General features: G+C 44.6%; 2 protein-coding genes and 1 long non-coding RNA gene across 4 annotated transcripts in view; 1 reads left to right on the plus strand and 2 right to left on the minus strand.

Moving 5' to 3' along the window:
- The window catches only part of RASGRF2 (Ras protein specific guanine nucleotide releasing factor 2), a 259,547-nt gene that overhangs the window by 83,669 nt on the left and 159,145 nt on the right, over positions 1-16,733 (minus strand). The gene's annotated exons all lie outside the window — the stretch shown is intronic.
- LOC134161232 (uncharacterized) overlaps positions 1-16,733 on the plus strand; it is a 19,192-nt gene continuing 2,459 nt past the window's right edge. Inside the window, exon 1 of the long non-coding RNA XR_009963891.1 lies at positions 1-157. This is a non-coding gene — a long non-coding RNA (uncharacterized LOC134161232). The remainder of the gene's footprint in view (positions 158-16,733) is intronic.
- CKMT2 (creatine kinase, mitochondrial 2) overlaps positions 15,181-16,733 on the minus strand; it is a 24,981-nt gene continuing 23,428 nt past the window's right edge. For both annotated transcript variants that reach the window (XM_062613878.1, XM_062613879.1), the window contains exon 11: positions 15,181-15,410. In XM_062613878.1, coding sequence (XP_062469862.1) covers positions 15,291-15,410 — 120 coding nt within the window. In that variant the 3' untranslated portion in view covers positions 15,181-15,290. The remainder of the gene's footprint in view (positions 15,411-16,733) is intronic.

A 16,733-nucleotide genomic window follows, 5' to 3' on the forward strand; every position in this document is an offset into this window, starting at 1 on the left:
CTCTGCCGCCGTCTTGCGACTCGGCGGCGTAAGGAGTGAGGGCAGCAGCCCAGGGGCTGCAGCTGATTGTGGGGCTGATACCGAATTAAACACGCATTTCTGCGTGTACAGAAACATGGTCATGGGCAAGGCGACAGTGATTCACAAGATGAGGAAGGTATGCAACAATTGTCTTCCTTCAAATGGATGTGGGCATTCCTCCTGTCGACAGGGCCTGACAAATAGGTAAACGGCTGTGACAGAAAACAGCTCAAGGAGCCTCTCAGTGTCATAAATTAGCCCAAACAAGAACATGTAGTTAATTGGAAACACTAAACACATTCCAGTGTCCTTAACTAATGGATTTCCATAGAAGGGTAAACCGAGTGGGGGTATTTCTCCCCAAACAAGCACTTCAGCCCCCAGAGAAAACTCCTCAAGCTCACAGCCCCTGCCCCACAGCCTTATCGGCCCAAGTTACCATATGCAATGAGTAGCAGGAATTGGGTGGGCATTTCACAGAATTATGATGTGTATGTAATGAAGATACGTGGGCTGTGAACTGTCTCTTTTCGGTGTGGGTCCTCCATGCGGGTGGATCCCCCAAGCATGTTATGTTGGTTTCTAACCTGCCATTCTGGTTTATTTTGGTGCCAGGTCACGATGTCCCTCCTAGCAGCGGTGTTCCCATCGTGTTTCCATCTGCTAGTTGCCAGAGTAATACGCGCACGGTCGTTTTCAGTGTGGTCATGGTCTCATTGACACAGATGTGCATCTGCTATGTGTGAAGGTGCCTGGAAAGTGGCTCTCTTCCGGGCAAGTTTAACTTCTCTATTTACAGTGGTAAAAGGACTGTGGGGCATGGCCCTTTGCAGCTACTGGTCCCTGTCCAGGAGGATGGTGAGGTGTGGCACAAGGTGTTGTCTCTAGTGCAGGTGTCTTTCCACTGGAGTGGAATGGGATGATGGGCACCACAGCTGGTGCTGGCTGGGTTCAGGTTTCCTGGTATGTAGGGGAGCATGATGATGGGCATCAGTCGCAGTGCAGGGTAGGGCTAAGGTACTGGGAAAGGAAGAATGCTGTGGTGGTGCCAGTGGTGGACCTGCTCAGCATCTTGGAGAGCTTGTGTGGGACAGTCTTTAGCTGCGCTGTCCCTCCTGGATGCAGCTGCACTCTCACAGTTGTAACACTACCATACTTAACAGTTCTGCCACTTAGACCAGACACTGCAGATGAGGAGCTGTGCTGGTGCAGTTACACCTCTTCAAATGATCATATTGTTCAGTAAAGTCTGTTTAGATGGGATTTATCTTCCACCAAGAGGAATGCTGGGGCACCACTGTGGTCCCTACCTCCATTTCATAGCAGTGAAGCTGATTCAAACCTTCACCCAAAAAATTTCTCAAGGACATAGCTTTTGGAAACATGATTTATGACACATTTTGCTCTCCCCAGACCAATCCCTTAAGGTTCACAAAATAAATCCCCAGGACTATATTGTTAGAGTACCTTGCTTAGCAGTGAAATAAATGTTTATAAATCCAGTAAGACCTTTTTTTCTAAAGTCCGTCTTCTGCTTCTTGTATTTTTAGCATTTCACTAGATGTCCATTACCTTTCCTGGTAATATTGAGCTGATGTTAGGACAGCTGGGTACCATTCCTTCGTTATTAACTGTCCTTCGTATTTATGTCTTCCTAGAGAAATGGCCTTGCCTTGTTTTGGTAGTTTTCCTCTCGCAGTTTTTCCGGGGTTTTGCATCCACTAGAGGGGAGTATACACAAAGCATGTATTGATCTTGCTGGTAGGACTACGCCACGGTCGGTAAGAGCAAGCGGATTTAAGAATAGTTAAGAGTGCATTTACTGCAGGTGAAACTAAGTTATGAACGCCGTTTAAGAGTCGCTGTTAATAAAATATGAAATTAAATCAGAAAGAATCGGTATTTAATTTTAAAATTAATTTGCTGATGTAGTTACAGCTCAACCACAGCATGAGGTCCCAGTTGTTCCTGCAGTGTACTCCAGCAAGCCTGTAGGTTAGAAATCATGGCTAGAGCTGATTCATGGAGCCAGAGAGGGCTGTTAAAACAGGTGACAGTGACCCAAGGGTCAGGAAGATAATCGAGGATCCCATGAGCATTACATGTTGCATCCATTTCAGGCATCCGTATGCTGTGTATTTATTAGGCTGTATTGTATGAACAGCTGCATATTTATGTGTTAGAAGGTTTTAAAATTTTTTTTTCCTTGCTAATCTGTGTGTAGCATGCATGGCCAGTTTAATTTTATGCATTAAAGTGGGTGAGGATCGGATTACTTGTCAAATTGAAATAAAATACATATATATACACATATACATATACATATACATATACATATACATATACATATACATATACATATACATATACATATACATATACAAGTAGTTACATCTATATGTGTATGTCCTTCTGGCTTATCAGTTTATTTTCACTAAGTGGAACAGCAGTGTGGCTTCTGATGCATTCAGGCTGCTCGCTGGTTTCAGGTCAGTGCCGGTGTTTGTTTGGCTGTAGCTTCCTTTCTCCTCCATACTGAGCTCGCAAAAGACCGGTTGTGAGTCCCATGCTGGAGATGGACGTGGATGTAGAGAAAAGCAGAACAGGCTGCACAAGGCCAGCATGAGGAGACTTGCTTTGCTTTCTGTTCTGCTGAAGTCTGAAATGTATTGTCTCTCTTTTTAAATCAGAAAATTTTATCTGTGTGTCTAGGCGGTATCCCTAGCTAGGTTTGCAGGCAGTGGAAAAAAGCAGCTGAATACCTTACTACTAAATCAGGAAGACAGTACTTCCCCCACATATATCACTTCTTTGATAGTGACCACACTGGTTTAAATTTACACTGGTTGAGGTTTGCTCCAGCTTGACATTAGCTGGCTGGGACCTCTGCTGTGCACAAGCAGCAGGTGAAAAATGAGCAGGACAGCAGTTGCGCAAATTATTGTAAAGTTTTATTGCCTTTTTTTCCATATTTTACTAAAAGGCAGCAAATTGCCAGTCCACAGCACAGTGTTCAAAGCAACAGTCTAATGCCTCTTTTTAGGAGACTTTCTTCATAGTTCCATCACAAACATAAAATGGGCTGGAGATTTGAGACAACAGAATTGGAAATCTGGACCTGCAGATCCTGTAGCCTTTTGTAACTTGAGATGGAGTTTTTTGGAATGTTGCAGGTTCATTTTTGGAGCCCAAAGACTCTAGTAAATTGGAAGAGGAATACAAAGATGTCCCCTGTAGTATGGCATTTGATACAGGCACAGCCGTGAAGCTGAATGCATCACAGTGTCAAGTTTTTTAAAAAGCTTGATGAATGACTTTGGTTTTGTTCTGGGTGATAATCATCATCCTCAAACCTCCAAAAGAGAAGTTTTATCTGCAGAAGAGGTTTTAGTCGTATGTATTCTGTTGACTCTTTTTTTTTGCCTGTGTTTGGGTAGTTAATACTACTTGTCAAAGTGTCAGAATGACATTCTCCTGGTTGTTTTGATTTGGGCCTGGGGAGAGAAGATAAAAAGTAAGGCCTCTTTCTGCTAAATTCTTTTACCTCTGCAGTATTCTGAGGGCTCCCATTAACTTCGGCTTATTCACCATAAGCCACACAAATTACTGATCTTTTTTTTTTTTTTTTTTGGCATTCTTGTTTGTGTTGGATAATGATGTATACTGTTTTTAATCATAAATATTTAATGGATTTCAATTCCTACAACTAAGGCTGCATCACCTTCAGGAAGCCTGTCTGGCTGACCATTACCCCATATTATTTCCATTAGGCTGGGTTGCTTGTGGCTCTGATTCTTTCAGGATAGTTAACAAGTGCTTAAGTGTGTTGCTCAATCAACTCACATATGTTGCTGGATCAACTCACTTATTTAAGGGTTTATATTTAGGCAACTGCTTAAGTGCCTGGATGAACTGAAGCCTTTAAAAGTTAACCTGTGGTCAGTTATTTTATTTAGTTACTTTACACTGCAAAGAAACATTGCTGTTTATTATTTCTAGAGCAAAATGAAAATCTGGAAAATGTGATTCAAGTGAAATGGAACATTGTTTTTTCATAAGGGAGAATTTTTTTTTTCCTTTTTTTTTTGAAAAACACACATTGGGAACTATGTAACTTAAAATTGCACAGTACTACACCTTGCTGATACCTTAATATCACAAGATAAATTCTAATTTCTAGTTGAAGATATGAAAGAATAAAGAAATGCAGAATGCATTATCCTCTGCAGTTCACTGGGATACATTTAGATGCAGTGGCCTCTTCCTTCTACAGTATTGGCTGTATTTTTAATAAAGCTGTTGTGTTTCACAGAATAAAGGAAAACCAACAGTCTAAAGCTGCAACGAGAAGTAAATGCAGAGGTACAGGTTCCTTAGGCATAGTAAGCAGCAAGGGAGGGTGCTTCTAATCTTTTCAGTCTTACTTCTCATGTGACTGGCTGTGGGGGTTGGAATGTATCAAAGCTGTCAGAGACCATGGGAAGGAGAAACTACAGCTGGCAATTAAGAGTGACCATGAGAAGGAGGAATTCCAGCAGGCAAGTAAGAGTGACCTGTCCCTGACTGGTACTTGGAAGATGTTGGAACTGGCAAGGAACAAGGACGTCGGAACTGGAAAGAGGATGTCGATAAGAAAATCAGGTAGACCTTTCACCTGATGTAACCGCAAAGCAAACACAGATGTGCTTGGCTAATTGCTTGGAAGCATATAAATATCATGTAATCTTTTCAATAAACGATCCAGCTTGCACTCTACCTCTGGGTCCGTGCCTCCATCCTCACAACTGTCCATAAAGAAAAATACAAATCACTTATTTCTACAGAAGGTCAAAGTGCCAGTAATCTACAAGGTTATTTGCTGAGTACCAGACAAATTATCAATAGCTTTTAAGGCCAAAGTCATTTGGATAACTAGGTCTTGCTTAGACGTCTTCTATTTTCCTTCTGTTGGAGCTAGGCACCTAGACATGTTTCTGAGATTTGCCAGTAACTTTTGGAATTAGTAATTTATCTTTGCTTTCTTCAGTGGTTTGATTTGATAAGGTGTTCTGGTTTGGAGGAGGAAAGTCCATCTCCAGATATGTGTAAGTGTCTTCATATTTGGTAATACAGATTTAGCTACATAGGTAGTCTCTTGAACATACACAGTATGCTAGAGATTGGAAGGGACCTCGAAAGATCATCTAGTCCAATCCCCCTGCCGGAGCAGGAACACCTAGATAATGTTACACAGGAATGTGTCCAGGCGGGTTTTGAATGTCTCCAGGGAAGGAGACTCCACAACCTCCCTGGGCAGCCTGTTCCAGTGTTCCGTCACCCTCACTGAGAAGAAGTTTCTTCTCAAGTTTAAGTGGAACCTCTTGTGTTCCAGTTTGTACCCATTACCCCTTGTCCTATCATTGTTTGCCACTGAGTAGAGCCTGGCTCCATCCTCGTGACACTCCCCCTTTATATATTTATAGGCACTTATAAGGTCACCCCTCAGTCTCCTCCAAACTATAGAGACCCAGCTCCCTCAGTCTTTTCCTCATAAGGGAGATGCTCCACTCCCTTAATCATCTTTGTTGCCCTGCGCTGGACTCTCTCCAGCCGGTCCCTGTCCTTCTTGAACTGAGGGGCCCAGAACTGGACACAATATTCCAGATGGGGTCTCACCAGGGCAGAGTAGAGGGGAAGGAGGACCTCTCTCGACCTACTAACCACCCCCCTTCTAATACACCCCAGGATGCCATTGGCCTTCTTAGCCACAAGGGCACAGTGTTGGCTCATGGTTATCCTGTCGTCCACTAGGACCCCCAGGTCCCTCTCCCCTACACTGCTCTCTAACAGGTCGTTTCCCAACCTATACTGGAACCTGGGGTTGTTCCTGCCCAGATGCAGGACTCTACACTTTCCCTTGTTATAGTTCATCAAGTTATTCCCTGCCCAACTCTCCAGCCTGTCCAGGTCTCGCTGGATGGCAGCACAGCCTTCTGGCGTGTCAGCCACTCCTCCCAGCTTAGTGTCGTCAGCAAACTTGCTGATAGTACACTCAATTCCCTCATCTAAATCGTTGATGAATATATTAAATAATGCCGGTCCCAGTACTGACCCTTGAGGCACTCCACTAGTTACAGGCCTCCAACTAGCCTCAGCCCCATAGACTACAACTCTCTGGCTTCTCTCCTTCAGCCAGTTCGCAGTCCACCTCACTACCTGATCATCCAGTCCACACTTCCTCAATTTAGCTGTGAGGATGCTGTGGGAGACTGTGTCAAATGCTTTGCTGAAGTCAAGGTAGACCACATCCACCGCTCTGCCATCATCCATCCACCGTGTTATTTCCTCATAAAAGGCTAAGAGATTGGTCAAACATGATTTCCCCCTGGTGAAGCCATGTTGACTGCCCCTCATAACCCTCTTATCCTTGATATGCCTTAAGATGGCACCAAGGATAAGGTGTTCCATCACTTTCCCAGGGGTGGAGGTGAGGCTGACCGGTCTATAGTTACCCGGGTCCTCCTTCTTGCCCTTTTTGAAGACTGGGGTGACATTTGCTTTCCTCCAGTCCTCAGGCACCTCTCCCGTTTCCCAAGACTTGGTAAAGATGATGGAGAGTGGTCTAGCAATGACTTCCACCAGTTCCCTCAGCACCCGCGGGTGCATCCCATCTGGACCCATGGACTTATGGATGTCCAGATTGCTCAACTGATCTCTAACCCATTCCTCATCGACTAAGGCAAACCGCTCCGTTGACCTGACTTCATCTAAGGTCTCAGGGGTACAGGGCTCTTCAGGACTGCCTGCAGCAGAGTAGACAGAGACAAAGAAGGCATTCAGTAACTCTCCCATCTTTGTATCTTCTGTCACCAGGGCACCCATCCCGTTCATCAGTGGGCCTACATTGCCTCTGGTGTTAGTTTTGTCTGCCATGTATTTGAAAAAGCTCTTTTTGCTGTCCTTGACCCTTCTTGCCAGGTTTAATTCTAAGGATGCCTTAGTCCTCCTAGCTGTCTTCCTACATCCTCTAGCAGCAGCCTTATATTCCTCCCAAGTGGCCAGCCCCTCCTTCCATGACCTGTAAACTCTCCTCTTCCACTTGAGCATACCCAGCAATTCCCTATTTAGCCACGCAGGTCTCTTGGCCCTCTTCCTTGACTTCCTACGTGTCGGGATGCTCCGATCTTGAGCACGGAAAAAGCAGTCCTTGAATGTCAACCAACTATCTTGGGCCCCTTTACCTTCAAGCAGCCTTGCCCATGGGATTTCCCCTAGCAATTGCTTGAAAAGGCCAAAGTTTGCCCTGCTAAAGTCCAGGGTTGCAATTCTACTTGGTATTCTACTAGTCCTACCACACAAGATCCTGAACTTCACCATCTCGTGGTCGCTGCAACCAAGGCAGCCCTCAACCCTTACTGCTTCAACCAGACCCTCCCTGTTAGTGAGGATGAGATCCAGCAGCGCTCCTCTCCTGGTCGGCTCATCCACCATTTGCAGGAGGAAGTTATCATCCATACACTGGAGGAACCTCCTGGACTGCGGCTGGGTTGCTGAGTGGTCCTTCCAGCAAACATCAGGGAAGTTAAAATCCCCCACGACGACCACGGCCTGTGACTGTGAGGCCGCTCTCAGCTGCCTGTAGAAGGCCTCGTCAACTTCCTCACCCTGATCTGGTGGTCTGTAACAGACACCCACAACAGTATCGCCCCTGCCAGCCTGCCCCTTAATTCTCACCCACAGACTCTCAACTCGCTCGTCATCTGTCCCCAGACAGAACTCGGTGCATTGTAGTTGCTCCCACACATAAAGAGCAACCCCACCACCCTTCCTGGCTGGCCTGTCTCTCCTGAAAAGGACATAGCCCTCCATGACTATATTCCAGTCATGTGAGCTGTCCCACCACGTCTCTGTAATTGCCACCGGATCATAGTCTCCTGACTTAACACAGGTTTCCAACTCCTCCTGCTTATTTCCCGTGCTGCGCGCATTGGTGTAGAGACATTCCAGGGAGCGAGCTGAGCACACCGATTTCACCCTAGGATTATAGGAGGCCTCCCAGTCTTCATCAGTTCTGGAGCGCTGCCCCACTGGGGCAAGCCCAGCTACAACCCCATCCCCCTTCGAATCTAGTTTAAAGCTCTCCAAATGAGCCCTGCTAATTCGTGCCCCAGCATCCTTTTGCCTCTGTGAGATAAACCTTTCTCACTTGTCATTGTCCAGACTGGTGCCCTATAAAACCAGCTGTTATCAAAGAATCCAAAGCCCTGCCTGTAGCACCAGTCTCGAAGCCAATCGTTTATGAACTGAATCTTCCCATTCCTTCCCACATCATCAGTGGAAGATGGAAGGAGTGAGGAGAAGATCACTTGAGCCCCAGACTCTTTCACCATCCGCCCCAAGGCCCTGTAGTCTTTCTTCATCCCCCTCAGACTGCGGGAAGCAGCTTCCTCCCCACCTGTCTGGAAGACCAGCAGCGGGTAGTAGTCTGTCGGGTGCACCAGGTTGGGGAGCGCCCTAGTGATATCCCTGATCCGGGCTCCAGGCAGACTACACACTTCCCTATGATGAGGGTCAACTCTGCATATCAGGCCCTCTGTTCCTCTCAGAAGGGAATCCCCTACTACAATGACCCTTCTTTCTTTCTTAACAGAGGCAGTCTTGAGGTGCAAAGTCGACCCCCTTTTCCTATGTGGCCTCGAAGCTATTATGGAGGGACACCTGGGGAAGCAGGGCAGGAAGGGGGGAGGGTTTCCCATGACGTTGAACTGGAACTCGCTTCCAACCCTTGTCGTCTTTTTGGTCCCCTACCTCTGCGCAACAGCTACAGGGCAGGGGCTGTCTTGGGCAAAACATACAAACAAGCTTTTATACACTTTAAAAATACAGCTAATTCTGTTCATGCCCCCGTTGCTGAATAACTGTCAATGTAACACAAAATTCTGTTTCAGAAAGCAAAGATGCAAAACTGGAACAAGAGCTAAGACAGACTGATAAAGGCATAGACACAAAATTTATGGACAGTGTTTTCATTTCAAACAAGAATATGCCTGTGCACAAAATGGACCAAAATTAACTGATACCGCTAATCAACTTTTTTTCCTCCTCTGTCTAGGAAGCTCTTGGATCCATCTGGGTTCCCAGAAAAATGGATAGGTGAAAAAATATGTTCATTACCCTTGTTTACAAACTTAGAATTGTAACATAACTGGTATTTTGTTATTAGGAGCCCAGTGTTATTCTATAATAATTTATTATGAGTGAATTAAAAATGCAGTATCAGCATCAATATGTTCTGCAGTAGATGGCTGTGCCCTCTTAGAAGGCTTGACATGGTAGGACTTCTGTACTCTACATAGTGCACTCTGGTGTATGACATCCATGTCTTCACGCATCTTTGCAGGCAAAAGAAATGGCATAAAAAAAAGTCTTTAATCCTTTAATTAAGCCTTAAGCTGAAAGTAAACTGTAAAAGGCATTAGAGTAGGAAGATGGACATTCAGTATTTTGGCAGGTTTTAAATTACATTACAACAAATATTATTACTAAAGTAATTCTGCATATAGATATTAGCTGTAAGTAATTCCCCAAGTTATCTGCTCCCCTTTTAGATATTTCCAGAGTAAAATTACATTAGGTCTGTTCATGCATGCATTAGTCTTGTAGGAGTGACAATTTCATGAACTTCTGAAGTCTGTCTAGTCAGTTTTTATTAGGACATCTGTCGTGGTTTAAACCCAGTCAGGTAACTCATTCACTCACTCCCCCCCTTCTTTCCCTCCCCCTACTCCCTGAGGGACGGAGAGGAGAATCGAAAAGAATGCAACTCCCACGGGTTGAGATAAGAACAGTTTAGTAACTAAGGTATAACACAAATCACTACTGCTACCACCAATGATAATAATGATAAAGGGAATAACAAGGGAAGAGAATACATCATCTCACCACCAGCCGACCGATAACTCGCCCCCCCCAGTCCGACCAAGCACTGACCGATACCTCCTCCAACCCCGCAGTCTCCCAGCCCTTCCGGCTAACTCCCAGTTACATCCTGGGCATGACGTGCTGTGGTATGGAATACCTCTTTGGTCAGTTTGGGTCAGGTGTCCTGTCTCTGCTTCCTCCTGGCTTCCCCTCCTCCCTGGCAGAGCATGAGGCTCACAAAGTCCTTGGCCAAACCAAAACATCGCTATCAGTTCTGTTCCCAGGCCGAAAGTCAAAACACTGCACTGCACCAGCTACCAAGAAGGAGAAAAACATGACTGCTACTGCTGAACCCAGGACAACATCGAATGATTTTAGGTGAAAGGTGTCACAAGAGAAATTAATTTCACTGTCATAGTAACAGGCTTGGGCCTGAAGCTTTTATATCAGGCTTCAGGAAATAAATCACTTCTGTGCATGTAGTCCCATCTACCAAGTCTTTATGACTTGGAACCCCCCAAGTGAAGCATGAATTTTGTTTGCTCTTTCTGTGAGTGATGTGAGCACCAGTGTGTAGAATAAAGCCAAATTTCAAATCACACACAGTAGGTCAGTTTTCAAGCACTCTGCTATAGCATACATTGTGTTATATTTCTTGGGGAAAAAAAGGCAGCATTCTGGTAAATTCTCCACTGTCTTGCTGCCTTTCTATACAAACAACTCATATTCAGCCCTGTAGTGACAGGTAGATCTTGCAATTTGCCAGAAAACTGAATTGCTTCAGGCAGTACATGTTTGTTCAGTAGCTTACTTAGTCACATGAGACCTACTTGTCAATATGTCATCTTCTGTCGATGTTGTAGCAAATACAGGAAAGTTTTAGCCCTCTTTGTGAAGGCATGTATGTGTTTCTTCATATCTGCAGTCCTGAAGCATCCCTTGCCTTCCTCCAAGGCAGCCCCCGCACACATGCTACTTCATACCCTGGGCTTTGGTTTCCTGCCTCTCTCAACTTGCTGCAGCTCCTGACTTGACTTTTACATTTGAGCCGCTTTCCATTTTTTTGACAATGCTGCTTAGCCAGGCCATGGGCTTGTTGCAGGAGCTGCCTTTTCTTGGAGTCAGTGGCTGTGTGTATTAACGCAGCTCCAAACACACTTCAGGCTTGCCACAAATAATTTGGCTTATATGTCCATGCTTGAATTTCCCAATATATATAACTATGCTCCTGACTGGCTGGCAGTCATCTGGCTTCTGTTTTTCTTGGCTTTTCTCCTGTGCTTTCAGCCTTCATTCTGTCATCTACTGTTTCGTCTCTTTGTTTACCCGGGATATGCCTTGAAAAAGTAGGTCTGTCCTTAGGCTAATGTTTTGGTAGTGTACAGGTCAAAGGATCTTTACCTAACGGAGGGCCATTTGTCTCCCCATGGTGCAAATGCAAATCAACATGGTTTATTCCCATCACCCCAGCCATTTACAGTATTTACTGTTAACAGCAGTATTTGTATGGCAGTTTCAACACAGAAAAATGTGTTTGCTAGTGTACAGAGGCACCTCTTGCAAAGTCATTGTCCGTTTCCTGATAGAGCTCAGAGTACAGTGACTGCTTTTCCCTTGTCCTCTAATGGCAGATTCATTCCAGTTCTCACCCTGCATGAACTGCTTGATGCAGCACAGGTGGGATTTGATGGAGCATGACCTGAGAGTTTTACTTTTGCTGATCCCTAGTCACTGATGTGTTGGTCAAGATTATAAAAGTACTTGAGGCATGGTATATAGCTCTTCTTGGAGTATTTAATCAAATGAATTTCGAAGATTTGTGGAGAATCAGTGTCTGAATCTATCAGGAAAGAGTTTTATCGCAGAGAAGGAGCTCAGCAGTGCAAAATTGGTGGCATGGGAAAAATAAACATGAGAAAGTGAGACGTAACATCATATGTGTAGAGTTAATGCACCAACCCAGCTTTTTAACCTTTAGTATCTTCTTAATAATCATAATCTGTATGATTTTCTTCCGTTGTTTGAAAACCTTTCAGGTCCTTTATTTCCTGCTGCAGGAAATTCTCCAGAGCATGTCATCTGGAAACAGTGCAGCTGCAGTGTTGCTCCCTTTAGCCTGTTATTGAACAATTACAAGAACAGATGAACCCCCCTTTTCTCACACTTCCAAGCCCCAACATGTACTCGACTTGGAGATAAACATGGTCCAGGCAGACAGCAAACTGGTCTGAGGACTGTTATGATGGAGCAGGACTGAGTAAATATATCCAGCATAATGTTAATAGACACATGACTGTCCAAGTTTCATTTAAAATACTAGATAGTGATGTGGAATGAAGAATCAAAATACATCATTCTTATTAATCAGCTGAGTTACACTTGCTGACAGTTTAAAGGTCATGGAGAGTGAAAAAGATCACCAAAGTAAAAAGTGTAGATAGCAAATAACAAGCTTTTACAAAATAATCCCTATGAAGAAAAGTACTTTGATTATGGAGACACTTGGAAGCCAACAATACAGAGAAGGCCACAGCTGAATCTTAGCATAGAGTAAATTATATTAGGGTATCCATACTTTGGGTAGACATTATTCCATGTCGGGTCAGAGCACAGGATGGCCAGGACTTTTCTCTGGCCTGTTTACTCACCTAAGGGCATTTTGCAGTAATTGATTCAATCACAGGATCACAGAGTTATGTAGGCTGGTGGTCTGATCCAGCCCACCCAACCCATCACACCCCAAACCCAAAGCAGGACCAACTTAGATCAGATTGCTTATGACATTCTTCCTTGAGTTACCTTCACATCTGTTCCTGTGTTTGGCCATCCTCCTAGTTCAGAAGGTCTTCCTAACATCTAACTGGAATTTCCAGTGTCCCAGCTTGTATCTGTTGCCTCTTTTTCTATCACTGTGCACCTCCAAGAAGAGTCTTGAGCTTAGCTTGTATACATCCTCTAATGCAGACAGCAGTTATGGACTTCAGTAAGATCTCCTCTTAGCCCTCTTTTTGCTGACTGAACAAAACCAGATACCTCAGCTTCATCCCATACATCATGCTCTGGCTCCCTTGATCCTCTTTTTGCCATGTTGAGGACCTCCTGCATTTTGTTACTGTCTTTTCTGTACTGCAGATAAAGTCACATAAGTACCAAACTCAAGGGAAACTCCCATGTCCCTCAAGCTGCTAGCTATGGCCATGTGTAAGACAGCTCAGTATGGGCATACTGCTGACTTGTGTTCAACCTGCTGTCCACCAGGGCCTTGAGTCCTTGCAAAGCTGCTTTCCACCCAGTTGTCCCTCAGCTTGTGCTGTTTTATGGTGTTGCTGTATCCCAGCTGCAGAACTTTGCCTCTGTTGAACTTCATGAAATTTCTGTCAGCCCTTTCAACAGTCAGACACCCTCTGAAAAGCAGCCTTGCTCTCCAGTGTACCCTTTCATTTAGTACCAGCAGTAGAGTGGCTGGCCGTGCAAGGCACCTCATCATTCAGGGTGTTATTAAAGGTATTAAAAAAGTATCATCATGTCCAATATCAGCCCCTCAGGAATGTTATTAGTACAGGGCGAGCTGGATTTTGTCCCACTGCCTATCAGCAGTTTGCAAGTTATCAGGACAAAAGCAAGTAGAGGCTATAATCTGAGCACAGTTGGCCCACGGTTGAATTTTGTGTTGATCTGAGTGTTTTGGAGAGTTAATGGTGACATCTTTCCAGTTTTACTTGTTTGCCTTCTATGTGAAATCAGCAGAAGTCGTTTTTCCTCCCCCAGAATTACTATTATTAGCGACCATTTAGAAAGCTAGTAGCAAAATAGTTAGGGAACGTACCCAGCAGAGATGAGGGAGAAGCAGCAATCATATGGAAGCTCCAACCTACTTTATACACAACAGCTCTCCTAAGTGGGAAATGAGCACACCATGCTGCTATTTCCAAGATCTGCTAATTCACCATCTAGCCCTCAATTAGCTTCCAGTTATGACATTTAAAGTCTGTAACTGATCATGGCCTAATTATCCAGTCACATCTTTTCAATATGACTCACTAAAAATCCTTCTCCAGAGGCTTTGCACTGCGAGGTTTCTGATGAAGGATGCTTTGTTAGAGGAGTCCCTACCACAGAAGAATCAAACCAGGACTAACATGCAGTTGTAGGAAGCTATGGCTGCCCCATCCCTGGCAGTGTTCAAGACCATGTTGGATGGAGCTTGGAGCAACCTGGAAGGTGTCCATGCCCATGGTGGGGGGTTGGAACTGGATGAGCTTTAAGGTCCCTTCCAACCCAAAGCATTCTATGGTACACCCTACTCAACAACAACAGCTCACATTCATCAAAGCATGTTTTGAATTCCACCCCCCCACCCCGAGAACTGATGTTTTGAATGAAGTTACTGTGAAATACTGAATGTGTTTCAGTATGAAAACAGGAAGCAAATGATGGGACTGTTAACATCTGCTGGTTTTGCTTTACACCATCAACATAATGTTGAGTACAGAGATCTTACTCAGATTGGCAGTACCTCCTAAGGCACTTTGATATGTAATGGTTAGCTGAGGCTAGTCTCCATTACCTGGAACCTAAAGGTGGCAGGAAGAGACTGGGACAGGCCAAGCAAAACACATTTATGTTAGATGCAGACTATCAGCAAACATATCTGCCCACTGATTTTTGGGGCAGCTTTCTACAGCCCAAGGCCACAGACCAGATATTATGCCAGAGGGAGAAAGCTGAGAAGCAACCTGGTGAGTTCTCCAGAAGTGAAAAAAATCTGAGGGTTTGGGATTCTGTGTGCAGACTACTCCTAGATAGAGAAAGACAGCTCCTGTGCAGAGACATGATTTAGCTCTTGATGACAGGTCAAGCTGTGGACTTCAGAGACTGAAGGCATGTATAGCTGCCTGCTCCAGTTAACTGCTGAACTCACCATGGTGTCCAATGGCTGCTGAAAAAGCAATGAGCACCTTACAAAATCTGGCCCTCAGGCTGGCAGACCTCAGCTTTCTGGACAATCATGGGAAAGGAGCGTGTCTGTGAGTGACATAGGGTGCTCATAGGAGACTTTGAATGTATGACCATAGGTACAAGTGCAGGACAGAGATTTTTGCTTTTTGTATTACTGAGGTAGTACTTTTCTTACCACCAACCAGGAAAGAAAGGAAAGCAGTCCCCACAAAAAAAGGTAGTTGTGTTGAGTGCATCCTAGTAAAGCTGCAAAAGGGCTAGGTTTGTCCAGTGCAGCCAGGCATTTAAGGAGACATCAGGTATCAGGTAGTGTTTTATTACACAAGTTTTTTATACAGAGACATACAGCGATGCCTTTGTGTCAGAATGGCAGCTGTATTTACCATCAGTTGCCACCATGAACAGCAAGATCACTTCCTGCCAAACTGGGGCAGCGGTGGTGGCACTTTGATGTCTTGACCTCTTTCCAGTTTCTTCTCGCAGTCAACTAGAAAATTGACCCCATCAATGACAATCTGGACTAACTCCACCTACAAAAAGAAGAAGAAAATAGCGGTAATAGAAGCTTTAGCTAATGCTGTTAATAGGGGAAGGGAAAATTGCAACAGCAGGCAAAGCTGTTAGGTAAGGAGGGTCACAGCAGAGAAATCACACCCAGTGGCAGAGGGAATATGGGTTAAGCTGGTCCAGTGGAAAACCGCAGTAATTCCCTTCTCCTATTTGTCTTGAGTTTGGACCACCAGCAACAAATATTTCCAAATAAGTGCTCAATATCACCAAGCAGTTCTTGCAAATGCCCTTGCTGTGTGTTCCCAGTTCCCAAGGTTGTCTTACTCCTGTGCTTGCAGGAGCATTTGTGTGAGCAGAGTCAGACAGAAGCTGACTGGGATGGTGGTGCTAGGAGAGGATGACGGGTTCATTGCCTTCATCCACACTGGACCTGAATACTGCTGGAGGCACAGGGTAGGTGTCCTTCACATGGCTGGCACTGGGAGGATGGCAGGACTACCTGATTTGCCACAGCCATTTAGACTGCCTGAGAAAGTTTGTCAAGCCAGAATCTTGTACTTCTTCACACAATATGTTCCCCTGGAGATGACCATGAACCCTACTGTGATGGTTAGTCACCTGTGAGGAAAGATACCCTACCCATTGTGCCAAGCTGGCTTTGCTGGGACACTTTGGACAATGCACATTTCTGAAGCAGACACGCTTATCCTAAACTCATGCTGGCTCTACACCATCCATCACTCCTTTGTTTTCAGCTCTTGATTTACACTGGCAGGGGTGGGATTAGCTGCAGGCCTGGAGCAGTACCAAAATTTGCAGTTCTCTATGGCAGGGGGTAGTGGTGACTTGTAAAATTCCTCAAAATTGCTAGAGAACACAAAGTGCTTTGTCCTCAACAAACTTCAGCAGTGACATGGGAGGCCCTGTGGTATTGTTAGCCAGCAAGCTAGAACACTGACTTTTCTTTATCTTCATGGAATGGTTCATCAGCAACCTTTAATGACTGGCTTGTTAAAACTTAGTACAAGACCAAATCCTATTGTCTCTTTATTGTGACAGTCTTTGATTTTCAAGGGACTTGGTTTTTACTACAAAGCATTTCAGTGGCTTAGCAGTTTATTTTATTGTCTTTTACAGACCAGCTGTGTTGGGAAATCAGAGGTCTGAACTTGCAGCCTCCAGGAGAAAAGGGATTTCATATTAAGTTTGCATTGACCAGTAACTGAAACAAAGCAAAAATACAAATAATTCATCTTGCACTTTTGGGATCATAATTCAGTTCTGCAAACACATTTACCCCATAATGGAATTTATTCTATACTGAAAAAAAAAAAGTATTTTAA

The sequence above is a fragment of the Pezoporus occidentalis genome, unplaced genomic scaffold, assembly GCF_034315485.1.
Source record: "Pezoporus occidentalis ecotype Australia unplaced genomic scaffold, CSIRO_AGI_Poc_V1 ctg170, whole genome shotgun sequence".
Taxonomy (NCBI): domain Eukaryota; kingdom Metazoa; phylum Chordata; class Aves; order Psittaciformes; family Psittacidae; genus Pezoporus; species Pezoporus occidentalis.